This window comes from Phallusia mammillata, chromosome 4, assembly GCF_965637545.1.
Source record: "Phallusia mammillata chromosome 4, kaPhaMamm4.hap1.1, whole genome shotgun sequence".
Lineage (NCBI taxonomy): Eukaryota > Metazoa > Chordata > Ascidiacea > Phlebobranchia > Ascidiidae > Phallusia > Phallusia mammillata.
The window spans coordinates 11,982,473-11,997,087 of record NC_137255.1 but is presented as its reverse complement, the minus strand read 5'-3'; the positions used below and the strand labels follow the sequence as shown (position 1 = coordinate 11,997,087).

General features: G+C 35.8%; 1 protein-coding gene and 1 long non-coding RNA gene across 2 annotated transcripts; one reads left to right on the top strand and one right to left on the bottom strand.

Annotated features, from left to right (window-relative positions):
* Window positions 1–1,695: 1,695 nt before the first annotated feature.
* LOC145223144 (uncharacterized) lies at window positions 1,696–3,870 on the bottom strand. Its single transcript, XR_013859415.1, has 3 exons — window positions 2,238–3,870; window positions 1,983–2,030; window positions 1,696–1,907 (listed from the first exon to the last, which is right to left on the bottom strand). It is a non-coding gene; the product is annotated as an uncharacterized LOC145223144 (long non-coding RNA).
* A 482-nt stretch (window positions 3,871–4,352) lies between these two features.
* On the top strand, window positions 4,353–13,538 carry LOC145223143 (small ribosomal subunit protein eS17-like). Its single transcript, XM_080089493.1, has 5 exons — window positions 4,353–4,435; window positions 4,645–4,796; window positions 12,093–12,264; window positions 13,313–13,403; window positions 13,466–13,538. Exons 1-4 carry the CDS (start codon window positions 4,430–4,432, stop codon window positions 13,400–13,402), a joined length of 420 nt encoding a protein of 139 aa, XP_079945619.1. The 5' UTR covers window positions 4,353–4,429; the 3' UTR covers window position 13,403; window positions 13,466–13,538.
* Window positions 13,539–14,615: the final 1,077 nt, after the last annotated feature.

Sequence of the window (14,615 nt, the reverse complement as noted above, 5' to 3'; positions counted from 1 at the left end):
AAAGTCAGAATTAACTTGTTAGAGAATTTACGGACGTATTTTCTAATCCTAATAAACATGGTGATTTGGGACGCCGAACTGACACTGGTAACGCCACGCCTATACGCCAACCCCCAAGGTGTACTGCATGGGTCAAACAGAATTCAATTGATCAAGAAATCGACAAAACGTACGCAACGTTAGCTTAGGGAAATAAACCAAGTTGTGGTCCGTGGGCGTCTCCGGTGGTAGGCCTACTGGTTCAGAAAAAATATTCTACAGATTCTGTGTTGATTTTAGGAAACTAAATGCTGCCACTCGAAAACACGCATATCCCTTGACAAGAATTGAAGACCTCTTAGATAACCTTGGAAATTAAGTCAAAGCTTTTTTTGCATTGTGGACCGTTTTTGAAACTGAAATTTTATCACGGACCGGCCTTTGAAAAACCACAAATATTTAGCAAGAAAAACGATAATCACTTACCTTATGTTGCAATGGCTTATCGTTCCTCAGCATGAATCCACTAAATTTTCTAAATTTTTGAACGTAAAGTTGGTCTACCGGTGGATATCATGTATGGTAATTAAACCAAGCAAGCTAAAACTCCCTTGTGCAACTCAGGAAAGCCTTAGGCCTCGCCAAAAAACGCTTATGCTTCCGCATCTATTTCAGGACGGCAGCTAGGCTACTAGGCAAATATAAACTATGATAAAAGCGCTTTGCCACAAGAGTTTGAAGTAGGATAATGGCTGTAGCCTAGTACTAGCCTACTACCAGCCAATGGGAAGAAAAAAAATTGGGCTACGGCTGGCTTGTGCTGGTTCTTGCCAAGATATCACTGTTACGGTACCGTATCAAAGGAGAAGAAAACGATTATGGACGTGTCGTTCATGTTGACCATTTTCGGCCATATTTAACAGAAACCGCTCCAAGAAATTGACTCCAGTTGTCCGACGACGCCAACAATTTATCAGAAACCGATTTTGAGACCAGCAACTCCACGAAATTTAATAAGTTTGATGAGCCTAATGAAATTTTGACCGACGGTGAGCCAACCCGATTTGGCCTTACGCGTCGCGCGCCGAGCTATTTAAATGCGTATGAATGGTGATTTATGTTCTGTGTTAGGCTATATCATTTATATTGGCGCTACCTTTAATGGGGCAGTTAAGGGGTCGAAAATTCCGCATGGTGTCGCCACGCAACAGTTATAGTTGTCATAACGGCACAAACGCGCGCAAATTGAAAGGCCTAAATTTCGCATTACTCCGTCAACACAACTCTACTCCGTCATATTTTTACCACTAAACGTTGTTATTTGCCAACTTAAATCAACTAAAAATGGATTATTCTAAATGGAAATCTGAGTTAAATAAAAGATGTCCCAAAACAACTGGCAAGAAGGAGGATTTAATTTTAAGATGCGTTGTATTTCTGTGTTTTTTTGCAATAGCTTCTTGTTTTTTCTCTGCATAACTACTTGTACACAGACTTCAGGCTCATGATAGGAATGACAACTTCACTTGTGCTGTGAGCTTGATGGAGAATGTAGGTAGCAGCTCTGAGTTACAGTGGCACAAAGTAGAGTTTACTCAAATAATCAGCTAGGATCAAATACCACACACAACTGAGGAACAAGTGAAAGTTTATTTTCATTTGAAGTCCACATGTGACAAAAAAAATGTGAAGGCTATTGTGAAAGGACGCCTAGTCTGAAATGTTTATTTGAGTTTTATTTAAGTGGCATTGTACATGCTTCACTGAAAAAAATGTTTCATATGATGTCAAAATAAAACTTGAAAACAGTGGAGAAATTGAAAATTCAGAATGTGAGTGTGCAGCAGGAAGAGGACCTGTTGCTACATGCAAACATCTAGCAGCCACAGCTCTTATGGTTTCCAAATTTCACATCACAGAAGAGCTATCTGTTAAGAAAAGTTATACAGATCAGTTTTAAACGTTTCACCACCCTGCAACACAATTGAAAAGTAATCACTTACTTTATTTATTACATGTACTGTATAGTGGTGACTTGTAAACCTTGTTTTCTACAAATTAAAAAATTGAATGAAACACAACTGAACAAAGTAAGTGCAAGGAATGTTAACCAATGAAAGTTTCGCATAACAGCACCAAAATTTAGGGATATTATTTTGGCAACTGAAAGAAGAAATATGCAAAACTATGTAACTCTAAGTTTGTATGTCCACAGGAGCAATATGTCATGGCAAAATGTATGAAAAAAGGGCACTTACTTTGTTCAGCAAAACAAAAAATATCCACATGAGTGCGGCAGGTCTGTTTATTGACAACCAACAGCCATATACTTTGCTGCAACACCAGATGCAAAGCAAGAGAAAACTGGTTTGGTTAAGATTAAATGTCCATCTAGGGAAAGATTGCAATTATAACCGAAGGTGCTAACTTCCCATATCTGAATTTGTGAGTGACAGCCTTCAATTAAAAAAATCATAAATATATACTACTTTCAGATTCAGGGACAAATGGGCATTGCTAATAAGCAGTACTGCTACTTTGTGGTGTATGAATTCGAAGATTTTTAAGTTTTCAGATTCAAGGACATTTGGGCATTGCTAATAAGCAGTACTGCTACTTTATGGTGTATACATTTAAAGATGTATTTGTGCAGAAAAATTGCAAATCGGTCATTGGTTTAAGTAATTATATACTAAATGTTTAGTTGATAACACAAGAATACACTATCATGTACTTTTTGGAAAACACACACACATTGTGCTGGACAGAACTGACATACACAAAAAATGTAACACTTATCTCTAACAATACATTGCCTAACATTTGTCCCCATAAAACAAACAAAAATAAGTTTATTTGACAGATGCAGCATAATGAGGCATGGATTGCTTTAATATATTGTATATTTTAGCTATATATTATTTTATATTAAGAGTCCTATGACTCTCTTAACATTGATCCTTTCTGATGCAGTATGCCTATCCTTTAGTTACTACTGAAATATTTTCATGGCTTTTTCCTTTTAGCATTGTTAGGGATGTTAACAAATATATCTAAGGATGTAAACAAATATTGCACTCTGATTCCTCTATCTGCCATAATGCTGTCTATGGGTTAAGAAAACTCTGAGACATTTTAGTATAGTACAGAATCTTCTATTACTAGCATATCACTTGTACATCCTCCATGAAAATTACTTAGAAAAGTCACTAGCCCTTTTGGTAAAATTCCAACCAGAATCCTTATGGTATTTTTACATGTTGAAAATGTGGAATTTTGAGCTTTAACATTGGTTGTTTTTTTTAATTTTTGTGGCATCTAAAATAACTCTGGTAGCAGGAAACTGCTGTTTAAATTTGGCGATCATTGATTGATCAACAACTTCTCGTGCTGGCCATGTATTTCTTTCATCTGATAGAATAAATAAATTATCGGTTTCCACAACTTTTCAGTTTAAGGGTCACAACGCTTGATAGTCACCTTCATTTTCTCATGCAGTTGACTGTTAAGTGGAAATTTATGGCCACCTTTACTTTCCAGGCAAATTGGCACAGAATAGTATTGTGACATTGTATCAGCAATATGATTAATTTCTTAAATTTTTCTTTCAAACGTTCGATTTTATCAGACAACAGTAGCCCCGCAATACAAATCCGCCGCTAACTATAACTGTTGCGTGGCGACATCGTGTGGCCATTTAATATTTTGATTTAGTGATGCACCGAACCCGCCTAAAAAGGTTCGGGCCGAAACCGAATATTCGGCCACGAGGCCGAATAATTTCGGCCGAATCAGGCCGAACCTAAAACCGCATTTCTTATGGGTGTTTTTAACTTAACCTTGTGTTGTTGATGCAAGTGAACTCAATTATGACAAACCATAATCACTTTCACAATGCAAAAGCTTCACTAAACTTGTAATGTTTCGCAGACAATGTGGCAAGTATTTTATAGATACAACAAATAGTTAATTTATGATGTTTCGTATTGTCGAAAATGAAAGTTTGGGTAATAATTCCATGCAATCAAAAAGTTCGGTTTCGGCCGAATTTTCAAAAAAGTTCGGGCCGAAACCGAAACATCGAAAAACAGCGTATTCGGCCGAAATGTTTCGGCCAACCGAAACTTCGGTGCATCACTATTTTAATTAACTGCCCCATTGTGCAGTCACTCGTGACGGTGGTTGATTTTCTCACTGTTCTAGAAAGATTTTCTGAGCATTCTTTTATTGGTGTTGGCGAGAGGTGGATGAACATTCTTGTGCATTGTTTTGTTTATCTTTATTTTGAGGCTGATGGTAACCCTGGTTATGTCGCATGTTGTTAACTTACATGTTCCTTTTTTTTCAGTTTTCAAGAAAAAAATTGTCGTTTGCGACACCAAACGGCGACAGCGACATCTGCGAAAACTTTTTTCAGGTTGGTCTTTACCAGTGATCGCTATCTGCTTGCATGATGGTAGGTAAGAAAGTGGTTGAAGTTATCCAAACAAATCCGTTCTAAATGTATCTACTGTCTTTTTGTCTTGTATTCATCGTTCTAAATTTATTTTTGTGGTTTGTACAAGTTATTGAAACATGATGTTTGGGTTTTTAGGTTGTTTCAAAAACATTCATTTTATCACCTATATCCGTGATGCAGTTGATTGACCGGTGTTTATGGTTTAGGGTCGAGTACGGACCAAGACCGTAAAGAAAGCTGCCCGAGTTATCATTGAGAAGTACTACATGAAATTGACACTGGACTTTCACACAAACAAGCGGGTATGTGAAGAGATTGCAATCATACCAAGCAAAAAGCTAAGAAATCAAATAGCTGGGTAAGTAGGTGTTTGAATAAATTCTTTTAAAACAAAGGCCATATTTAAAAAAAAACCTATGCCGAAAATAATATTGTGAAGATAATTCAGCAGACAAAAATAAATGCTTTTTGTGGATTGAGTTAAAATAACTCATTGAAATCAGTATGTGTATCAATAATTGCTCACAATCATTGGTTTGATTTAAAAAAAAACTTGAATAATTGTTATTGGTACACTTTTCACTAACTAGATTTGAAGGAAACAATTATAGATTTCCTCTTAACTTTTTGCAATCTCCAGCAATCAACATAAAGTAATGTATTATTACTAAGTTTGCAATAACCATTGCGTTTATTGCAGTGTAGTACCTACAGGTTTTTATTATGTTTTTTTCAGTGAAGTAGACACATTTTGTTTTCGCCTATTTTTTCTGTTCAAACCTGCTTTGTTCTGCCAGTTAGTTAAAGAAAGAATGCTACAAACTTTTTTAAACACCCCTTTTCCTCAAACTATTTGGTTTAAGTTCACTTCAGGTGAGAAATACAAATCCTGATGTGCTGAAATTATGATCAGTTGTTAGTAGGTCACAAGTTTGGGAAATCTTTATTTCCAGGCTGAAATCAGTTGACAATCTTTTAAAAAACAAATATATTTCGCTAAAAAAGCATCTTCAGTGTCTTCTGCTAGGCTTTCAGTTGTGGAGTGACCGTGTTTGTTAAAGAACTATTGGCTTTTTCTAATTTTAATCCCTTTTATTGCTTTCTGTAGACACTGAAGATGCTTTTTTAGTGAAATATATTTGTTTTTTAAAAGATTGTCAACTGATTTCAGCCTGGAAATAAAGATTTCCCAAACTTGTGATATATATGAAAGGTGGAAATCGTTGCAACAATGGCAATAGAACAGGGAATGATTCCCAGAATCAATTTATCAGTTGTTAGTAGGGGTTTCTTTGGTTCAATTTTAGCCTGATTGGCCCAGTAGTTACATTTACAGCCGCTAATATACATTGTGTATATTGTTGCTGCCATATGTGGTTGTATGTTTTTCAAACATAGTAAGAACCTCCGTTTTCAGTTTCGGTACAAGGTTGTGTATTTAACCACTTCCATATTTTGTTATTGTTGAAACCAATTTGTTATACCTTTGCCACAACATGGCTTGTTAATTTATCGGCATAAATCTATAATACTATCCAGAAAATATAGCAATATCACAATATAAAAAGAGTATGGACAAAAACTTTGAGTTGATGCTTGCTACTAATTTGTCCTTTGGAATACTTGGTGTCCACAGTCTGATAATGGCAGAACCATTGATGGTTGTGTTCTAAATGCATCTGGTTGCCAGATTTTTAAACAATGTCCGAAATGAATGAATTTTGGACAATTCCTAGAAAACCTTTTTTTAAAGTGTACAATGGGAAATACTGGACCCAATCCAAAAAAATAAACACAGAAAGTGTACTTCCGTCACTGCAATCTAACAATACATTGTAAAGAAAATAATCAAGGAAGGTACACAATCACGAAAGCTCATTGAATTTCTGAAGATTTTTTCCAGTGTGTCTGGGACCTTAACTTGCTTAATATGAATGCCATAGAACAATGGTTCCCAACCTTTTTTTGTCCTGTGCACCCTTTCTGATTGATATTCAAATCCAATTCCCCCCTACAAATTTAGTTTGTTAAAATATCATTTACATTTATATTTCAATGTAATAATTATGGGTCCCCTTCCCTGAAGGGGACACATATTGTTTTTGTCCGTATTTTTTTTTTCTTTTTTCTGTCTAACGCTGGTTTGTAACGCTTGTTTGGTCAAGAAAGAGTGCTTCAAATTTATTTAAATTTGGAGATATTAATCCAAACTTGGGCCACCTGAAGTTTGACCCCAAATTACCCAGCGGTTCACCCACAGGCCCCCGAAACGTAAAATTTTTAACGCTGGTTTGTAACGCTCGTTTGGTAAAGAAAGAGTGCTTTAAATTTATTGAAATTTGGACATATGTTAGATATTAATCTAAACTTGGTCCACCAGAAGTTTGACCCCAAACTACGCAGCGATTCACCCACAGGCCCCCTAAACGTAAATTTTTAACGCTGGTTTTTATCGCTCATGTGGTAAAGAAAGAGTGCTTCTAATTTATTTAAATTTGAACACATGTTAGTTATTAATCTAAACTTGATCCTCCAGAAGTTTGAACCCGATTGACCCAGCGGTTCACCCACAGGCCCCCAAAACGTAAATGTGTCTAACGCTCGTTTGGTCAAGAAAGACACTGTAGGCAGAGGTCCCAAGAGAGTAACTCCTCATTGGTTTACGATAGCAGGAGGGCTCAGCTTGACGTCGGACAGACGTTTTACGAGACGTCGTTTCTGTGATTAGAAATCAGCTGTTTTGCACAGCAATGCTATTTCGTTTAAGTTATCACTCACATTTTCAGTTTTGGCAAAGGTTTCACACCTATGACGTGATTTAAACCTAATAACCGTGCTTCGGTTTTGTATATGTCAAGAAAAACTTTGTTAATAAAAGTTAAGATGAAATAATTATGGGTCCCCTTCCCTGAAGGGGACACATATTGATTTTACTCGATTTTTTTTTTTTTTTTTCTTTTTATTCTTTTTTTTTCTTTTTTTTTCTTGTTTTTTTTCTGCCTAAAGTTTGTCCACCTCGTTTTGCCTTGAAATGTTTGATGGATTTGGATGAAATTTTCACAGATGGTAGATATAGTTATGTAGATGTGCCATTTGTTTAGTTTGACTCGATAGCCCCAGTGTTTACCCCACTAGCCCCCTAAAATGGGTAAATTTTGAACAATGTCCGAATTGGATGAAATTTGAAAAGTTTGTTCATTGTGCCATTTTAGGGCATCATTTGTTGTGTTTTACCCTGTAGCCCCAATATTTACCCCACTAGACCCCTAAAATGGGTGATTTTTTAAACAATGTCCGATTTGGATGAAATTTGGACAGTTTGTTCATTGTGCTTTTTTAAGGCATCATTTGTTGTGTTTTACACTGTAGCCCCAATATTTACCCCAGTAGACCCCTAAAATGGGTGATTTTTTTAAACAATGTCCGATTCGGATGAAATTTGGACAGTTTGTTCATTGTGCTTTTTTAGGGCATCATTTGTTGTGTTTTACACTGTAGCCCCAATATTTACCCCAGTAGAACCCTAAAATGGGTGATTTTTTAAACAATGGCCGATTCGGATAAAATTTGGACAGTTTCTTCATTATGCCATTTTAGGGCGTCGATTATTGTGTTTCACCATGTAGCCCAATATTTACTGCTTAAGCCACCTATTTTTTCAAAAACGGCCGATTTGGATGAATTTTTGATAGTTTTTTTGAATTTGACATTTGTAGCTGTCGAATATTGTGTTTCACCCTGCAGCCCTATTATTTACCCTACCAACCCCCCAAAATGTGTGAATTAATCAACAATACATTTTGACAGTTTGTATAATATGCCATTTTGAGATGTCAGTGTTTTATGCTATTTAGGCACACAAACTTATAACAATGTCTCAATTGCATGAGATTTAGACAGTTTGTACTTTACATAACTTTTTTTTTAGGAACACTACCAATCACTGTGTTTGACTTTATAGCACCGTTTCTTATGGTTGTCTGTTTACAACTTTGCGGTTTTGGGGACCCATGAGTTTCTGCCTGCAGAAACAAATCAAGATTATAAAAAATGTTGGCTAATATAGGACCCAATATAAATAAATATAGAGAATATATTACAGTTTGCAGAATAGGTTTTAGTGTATATGCTATAGTAAAATGTGCTAAGCCACCCTTCTAGTTAACTTGACTTTTTTGCCAAATAAATGTTTCTTTAAATGCTCGTTGTCACGTTGGCCGCCGCATGATCACGGGTTACTTAAGGTCAACTAGTCGGTATTACGAACACAGCTCAGAACTTTCTTCATAACGTAGCGTTTTTTGACAATCGATTTAGGAGTCAATACTCAAGGCATGTATGAATTAGGCTTAACAGTATTGTTGAACACGAATGACGGCGTGCTATTGAAAACGGTGTCAAAAGGTCAAACAGTCGTTTGGCGTGTGCACCCTGAGAGGTTACTACAGGTCAATGGTACTCGTTTTGCGAAACAAAGTTAAATGAAAAACATTTTGTTATGTATACACTTGTAGCAAATTGCTTTTTAATTTAAAGTGTCTGTAACACAACTGTTACAGCTTTCTAAAAAAAATTGTGTTCAAAACCTGACCTTGGAGGACTATATCTCGGTCAAAGCAAGAGATTAGATTTAAGTCTTTGTTACTTTTTTTAATGTTTTTGTAATTACATGACAATAATAGTGCAAAAAGAATATGAACATTTTTTTTATTGTTGGGTTAATGCTTTCTAAAAATTTGTCCTTAAGAATCTAAAAATCACCGCAACATTTGTTTACTGTAAATCCGCACAAACACGCGTGTGGGGACCCATTAGTTTTTGTTTACAAAAACAATCATATGTGTAGATCAAATGATGTGTATAGTAAATTGGTAAATATCGTATAGAATATATAAAATGGAAGTATATCAGAAAGCCACTCTTCTAGTTAGAACAGAAATTAAACTGCCTTAAATCGATTATACGAGAACTTTCTTTTTCTCTGCTCATATTTGGCAAATACAGCAATATAGCACAGACAGTAATAGAGATTAATATTGTGGTTGAGAACCACTGCCATAGAAAACAGTAGTCTAGAAATTTATCATACCTGTGAAGACTTGGTTTTGTCCATGAAATTTGGAACAAGCAAAGGGGATTTATTTTTCAAATTTTTTTTTAACCTCATGGTGTTCTGCAGTACATGAGTTAAATTTTGTTCAATGTTTACACATTACATAACTTTGCTTGTCTTTCGAAGAAAAAAAACGTTTCCAAGTTTCAGATAGTTTTTATGGGTCCCCTTCCCCACATATTGTTTTTGTCCATATTTTCCGTCTTAACGCTGGTTTGTTAAATGCGTTTGGTCAAAAAAGAGTGCTTCAAATTTACACAGTTGTTAGCTATTGATTCAAATTAGATTCTCCTGAAGTTTGACCTCGAATGACCCAGTGGTTTACCCACAAGCCCCCAAAACGCAATATTCGGTTGTACTGACTAAAGTACATAACCTAGGAGTTTCATGCTTCGTTGTTTGGTGCCATGTATTTTTTTTAAAGAAATTTGTAACTTTGAAAAGGATTCACCCATTTTCACCCCTTAAACCCCAAAATAATTATTGTTCCCCTTCCCTGAAGGGGACACAAATTGTTTTTGTCCGTATTTTTTTTCTGTCTAATGTTGGTTTGTAATGCTCGTTTGGTCAAGAAAAAGTGCTTTAGATTTATTCAAATTTGAACAGATGTAAGTTATTAACCCGAATTTGATTCTCCTGAAGTTTGACCCCCGATTGACCCAGCGGTTCACCCACAGCACCCAAAAACATAATTTTTGTTAAACGCTGGTTTGTAACACTTGTTTGGTCAAGAAAGAGTGCTTCAAATTTATTCAATTTGGACAGATGTTAGTTATTAATCGGAATTTGATCCTCCTGAAGTTTGACCCCGATTTTCCCAGCGGTGTACCCACAGGCAACCAAAATATATTTAAAAAAACGGCTGTGCTGATTAAAGTACGTGAGGAGTTTCATGCTTTGTTGGTTGGTGCAATGTAAGGTTTTCTAAAGAAGTTCGTAATTTTTAATAGGATTCACCCATTTTTCACCTCATAAACCCCAAACTAATTTTTACTTTTAAGCCAGGCATACAAGCCCTAATGTGCTGAAATTTTTAACAGTTGTTTGCAGTAGGTTACTTGTTTAAATCCAAAATTTTGCTTCAATCAGCCAAATGGTTTTCTTTACAGTCCTCACGACGACGGGTCACTGAAGTCACATCAACTTGTAGGTATCAAAAACACAGTTTAGAACTTTTTTCATCATAACGTGGGTTTTTTTGACAATCATTTCAAGAATCAATACTTAAGTCATGACCTTAAGAATCTAAAAATAACCACAACACTTGTTTACTGTAAATCCGCACAAACACGCGTGTGGGGACCCATTCGTTTTCGTTTACAAAAAAAATTATATGTGTAGATTAAATGATGTGTATAGTAAATTGGTAATATAGGAAATAGAATATGTAAAATGGAAGTATATCAGAAAGCAACCTTTCTAGTTGGTTTTAGTTTTAGTCCAGAATACAGAAATACAAGCCTTAATGTGCATTTTAAACAGTTGTTTGCAGTAGGTTACTCGTTTAGTAATTACAATTTTGCCTTAATCGACTAAATAGTTACCTTTATGAACCATAATATGTATACATGGTCAGTCAGATAGAAGTCCCAAGGGAGTAACTCACTGGTTTACGATTTAGGGGGCAGAGCGGGAGTGCTCAGCTTGACGTCCGGACAGACGTTTTACAAGACAGTCGTTTCGGTGATTAGAAATCAGCTGTTTTTGCGCAGCAATGCTATGTCGTTTTATCAAGTTGTCAAGCGCATTTGGCTAAGATTTCATACCTAAAACGTGATTGAAACTCAATAAATGTGCTTCGGTTTCAATTATGTCAGGCAAAACGTGGTTGATAAACTTGACTTTTTCAACAGCCGCGATAAATGGTGTTTAAATTCTCGTTGTCAGCTTGGCCATGGGTCACTAAAGGTCAACTTGTAGAATGTAGATATTACAAACACAGTTAAGAACGATCGTATTTTTGACAAATCATTTCAAGAATCAAAACTTACGTCATGTATAAATTAGGCAAGACTTAGTCTGCGTGCTATGCTTTCTAATAATTTGTCCTTAGGAATCTAAACATAACGGCAAAATTTGTTTGCGATAAATCCACGCAAACATGCGTGTGGGCACCCATTTGTTTCGTTTGCAAAAACAATCATATGTGTAGATCAAATGATGTGTATAGTGAATTGATGAAATAGGATATAGAACATTTAAAATGGAAGTATATTACAAAACCACCTTTCTAGTTTGTCAAGAGGTCACTACTTTCTTTTTTGTGTTGGTATTAAATTAGATTTATAAGCTTCTGTTCACTGCCAAATTAGAAAAGTAATAAACCACTGACAATCAATAGTCGCATAAATGTAATTACTGATGCATAAAGACTCAAGTGGTCATCATCACATGCAATTATATTTATTGGCATCTAAAAGAAATACTGGATGCCCAGTAACATGTCACTCATGTGTTTCCTTTTTTTGCGAATGGTTGGTGTACCATTTATGATACATCTAATTACCTGATTTGAAAGGAAATTTGCATATTGTTACGTAGGTTTGTCACGCATTTAATGAAGCGAATCCATGCTGGACCTGTGCGCGGAATTTCCATTAAGCTGCAGGAGGAGGAGCGCGAAAGACGAGACAATTATGTTCCTGATGTTTCAGCACTTGACCAAGACATCATTGAAGTTGATCCAACAACAAAAGAAATGTTGAAAGTTTTGGTATGTTAAATTGGTACTAAAGAGGGTTACTTCCTTGCCCAGCTCTTTATTAAAACAAAATTGGTACTAATAGTGTTACGATCTTGTACTGTTTGATTTGGTCTTTTTTATTTAACAGTCTTTTATTTTTATGCCACTAAGTGTAGGTCTCTCTCAACATCTTGTTAGCCTGTCGTGTAATATAGAATTTTTTTTGAAATAAAAAAATCTTATTTTCTGCCAAAAACTGATATAGTTACCATAAATTTCATTGATTCCTCATTTTTCCTTTACTTCATAGCATTTTGTTATCTACTCCAGACACATAAGGTGTACTTTTGTCCTTGCAGATATACTTAAAAATAAAACTTCATCACAAGCTGTATCCACTAAGTCAGCTTTGGCTTGAGTGTGGTTTTATAGGCTTACTTTGTTTATTTTTCTAACTTCGAGGTGTCAAATAAAAATTCTGGACCTATTCAACTGTTAGGGGTAAAAAGCGAACATCAGGATATCGAAAAAAATGTACTAAAGCTTGAAAAGTGCAGAATTTTTTGTTCAATAGGGTTTTTTTATGACACAATATAGAACAAAGATTATGGACACCAAGCTTGTGGTACAAAATGTACAGAAAAGTTTTTGAAGGCTGTTTAAGACTTTTTAAGATACAAATTTAACTACTGTTGCTTAAAAGTGGAACATTCCCTAGAAACAAAATCTGTGAATGGGTAATGGCTTTGTTGACGCACAGAATAATGAAATTACATAAAAGAAATGTTTTTTTTTGGTTTAGCTGCAAGGGCATTGCTTTTTTATCCAACCTTTGGCATTTTTTACCCCTTTTGACCATGAGCCACTTATCTAGACAGGATATTAATTAATGTATATGACCTTGGCCTTGCCTCACCAAACCTTCTCGTTGTTATTGCGTCCCAACTTGCGCAGCTATTTCCGGCTTGGTAAATATTTTAGCGCAATTGTGCTGTTACGATTTGTATCACCGGGAAATAAACTTAACTTAACTCGAAACATTTAAGTGCAGTTAGTCTGCTATGTTTGTTTTTTACAGGATTTCGGTAACATTCAAGGAATTCAATTGACTCAGTCTGTCAACAATTTTACTGGCCAAGGAAGAAACACTGGTTATGTTGGGCGATGAGGTAATTATTGAATACACACGAAAATATTTTATGTTTTTATATTTTGCTTCCTGTTTTTATAGGGGTGATGAAACGGCATTTGCAGACCATCATTTGTCAGTGGCATTTGTCAAATAAAAGTAAACCTGATTTGCACTGATTGTTGATTTCTATGTTGAAATGTTTATTTTAGTGTAGTCTCTCAACAGTGTTAATTGGTGGAGCCCATACAACCGCCTAATGATGCTTGTTCGCGAGTTCGCACAGGAGGCTAAATGACCATTTTAATTATGTAGCTGAAAAAAGTTAAAAAGCGTTAAAAAATACAACAATAACCAGCAGGATTGTCTAAATTCCTGTGGTTAACATCGCTTGACTTCGTGTCGAAAGAATTGGTCTGGTCCCTATAACATGTCGAAAACAACGTGTTTAACAGCCACGTTGACAGCATAAATTGACAACGGCGTGAAGCTTTTTCCTATGAAACTGATTCCCAAGTATTAGGCGGCATGGTGGGACTATTGAGGCCTTGTTATGGGTCCTCTTTCTAAACCGGATATTTTTCTGTCCAACATTGGTTTATTCCAAACGTTTGGTCAAGAAAGAGTGGTAAATAAAGTTTAACTTATTCAAATTTAACACGCGTAGTAAGTTATCCAAATGCTAATCCTCGAACTTGACTCCAAATGACAGCGGGCCACCCACATGCTCCCAAAACTTGAAATTTCAAAATCAGCTATGCATAATAAGGTATATGATCCAGGAGTCTCGTACTTTGTTGATTGGTGCTATTTTGGGAGGGGCCAAATAGTTTGCTGTCTAATACAATTTTTGCTAATGCTCGGCGTAAGGCGTGCGTTTACCAAACACTTGACTTGCCAAACTTTGGTTCGACCGTACAGCACCACGCTTTTTTTGATTTATTCCATGTCTACATAAATACAAAAAGCATGGATTTCAGCTTACAACTTGGTGACAACAGTCATTTTTTTTCACGACAATTTTGACGAAGGTTTCTTACCTTGGACGTGATTCAAACTCGATTGGTTTCGTATATGTCCGGCAAAACGTTGTTAATTGACATAAAAGTAAAAAAACTAGACATTTCCAAAAAGCCGCCATAAATAATCATTAAACGGCCATTCCCAGTTTGACCGCCGTTCGACGAGGGCGTTGAAGCTAAACTTGTAGGTATCGCGGAACACTTACAAACGATGTTTTTGGCACGATGTA

What these genes read in the sequence shown, in the direction of transcription:
- LOC145223143 (XM_080089493.1), top strand. An exon ending in CTAAGAAATCAAATAGCTGG is followed by an intron (nt 4,797 to 12,092) that starts GTAAGTAGGTGT and finishes ATTGTTACGTAG; the next exon opens with GTTTGTCACGCATTTAATGA. An exon ending in AAGAAATGTTGAAAGTTTTG is followed by an intron (nt 12,265 to 13,312) that starts GTATGTTAAATT and finishes TGTTTTTTACAG; the next exon opens with GATTTCGGTAACATTCAAGG.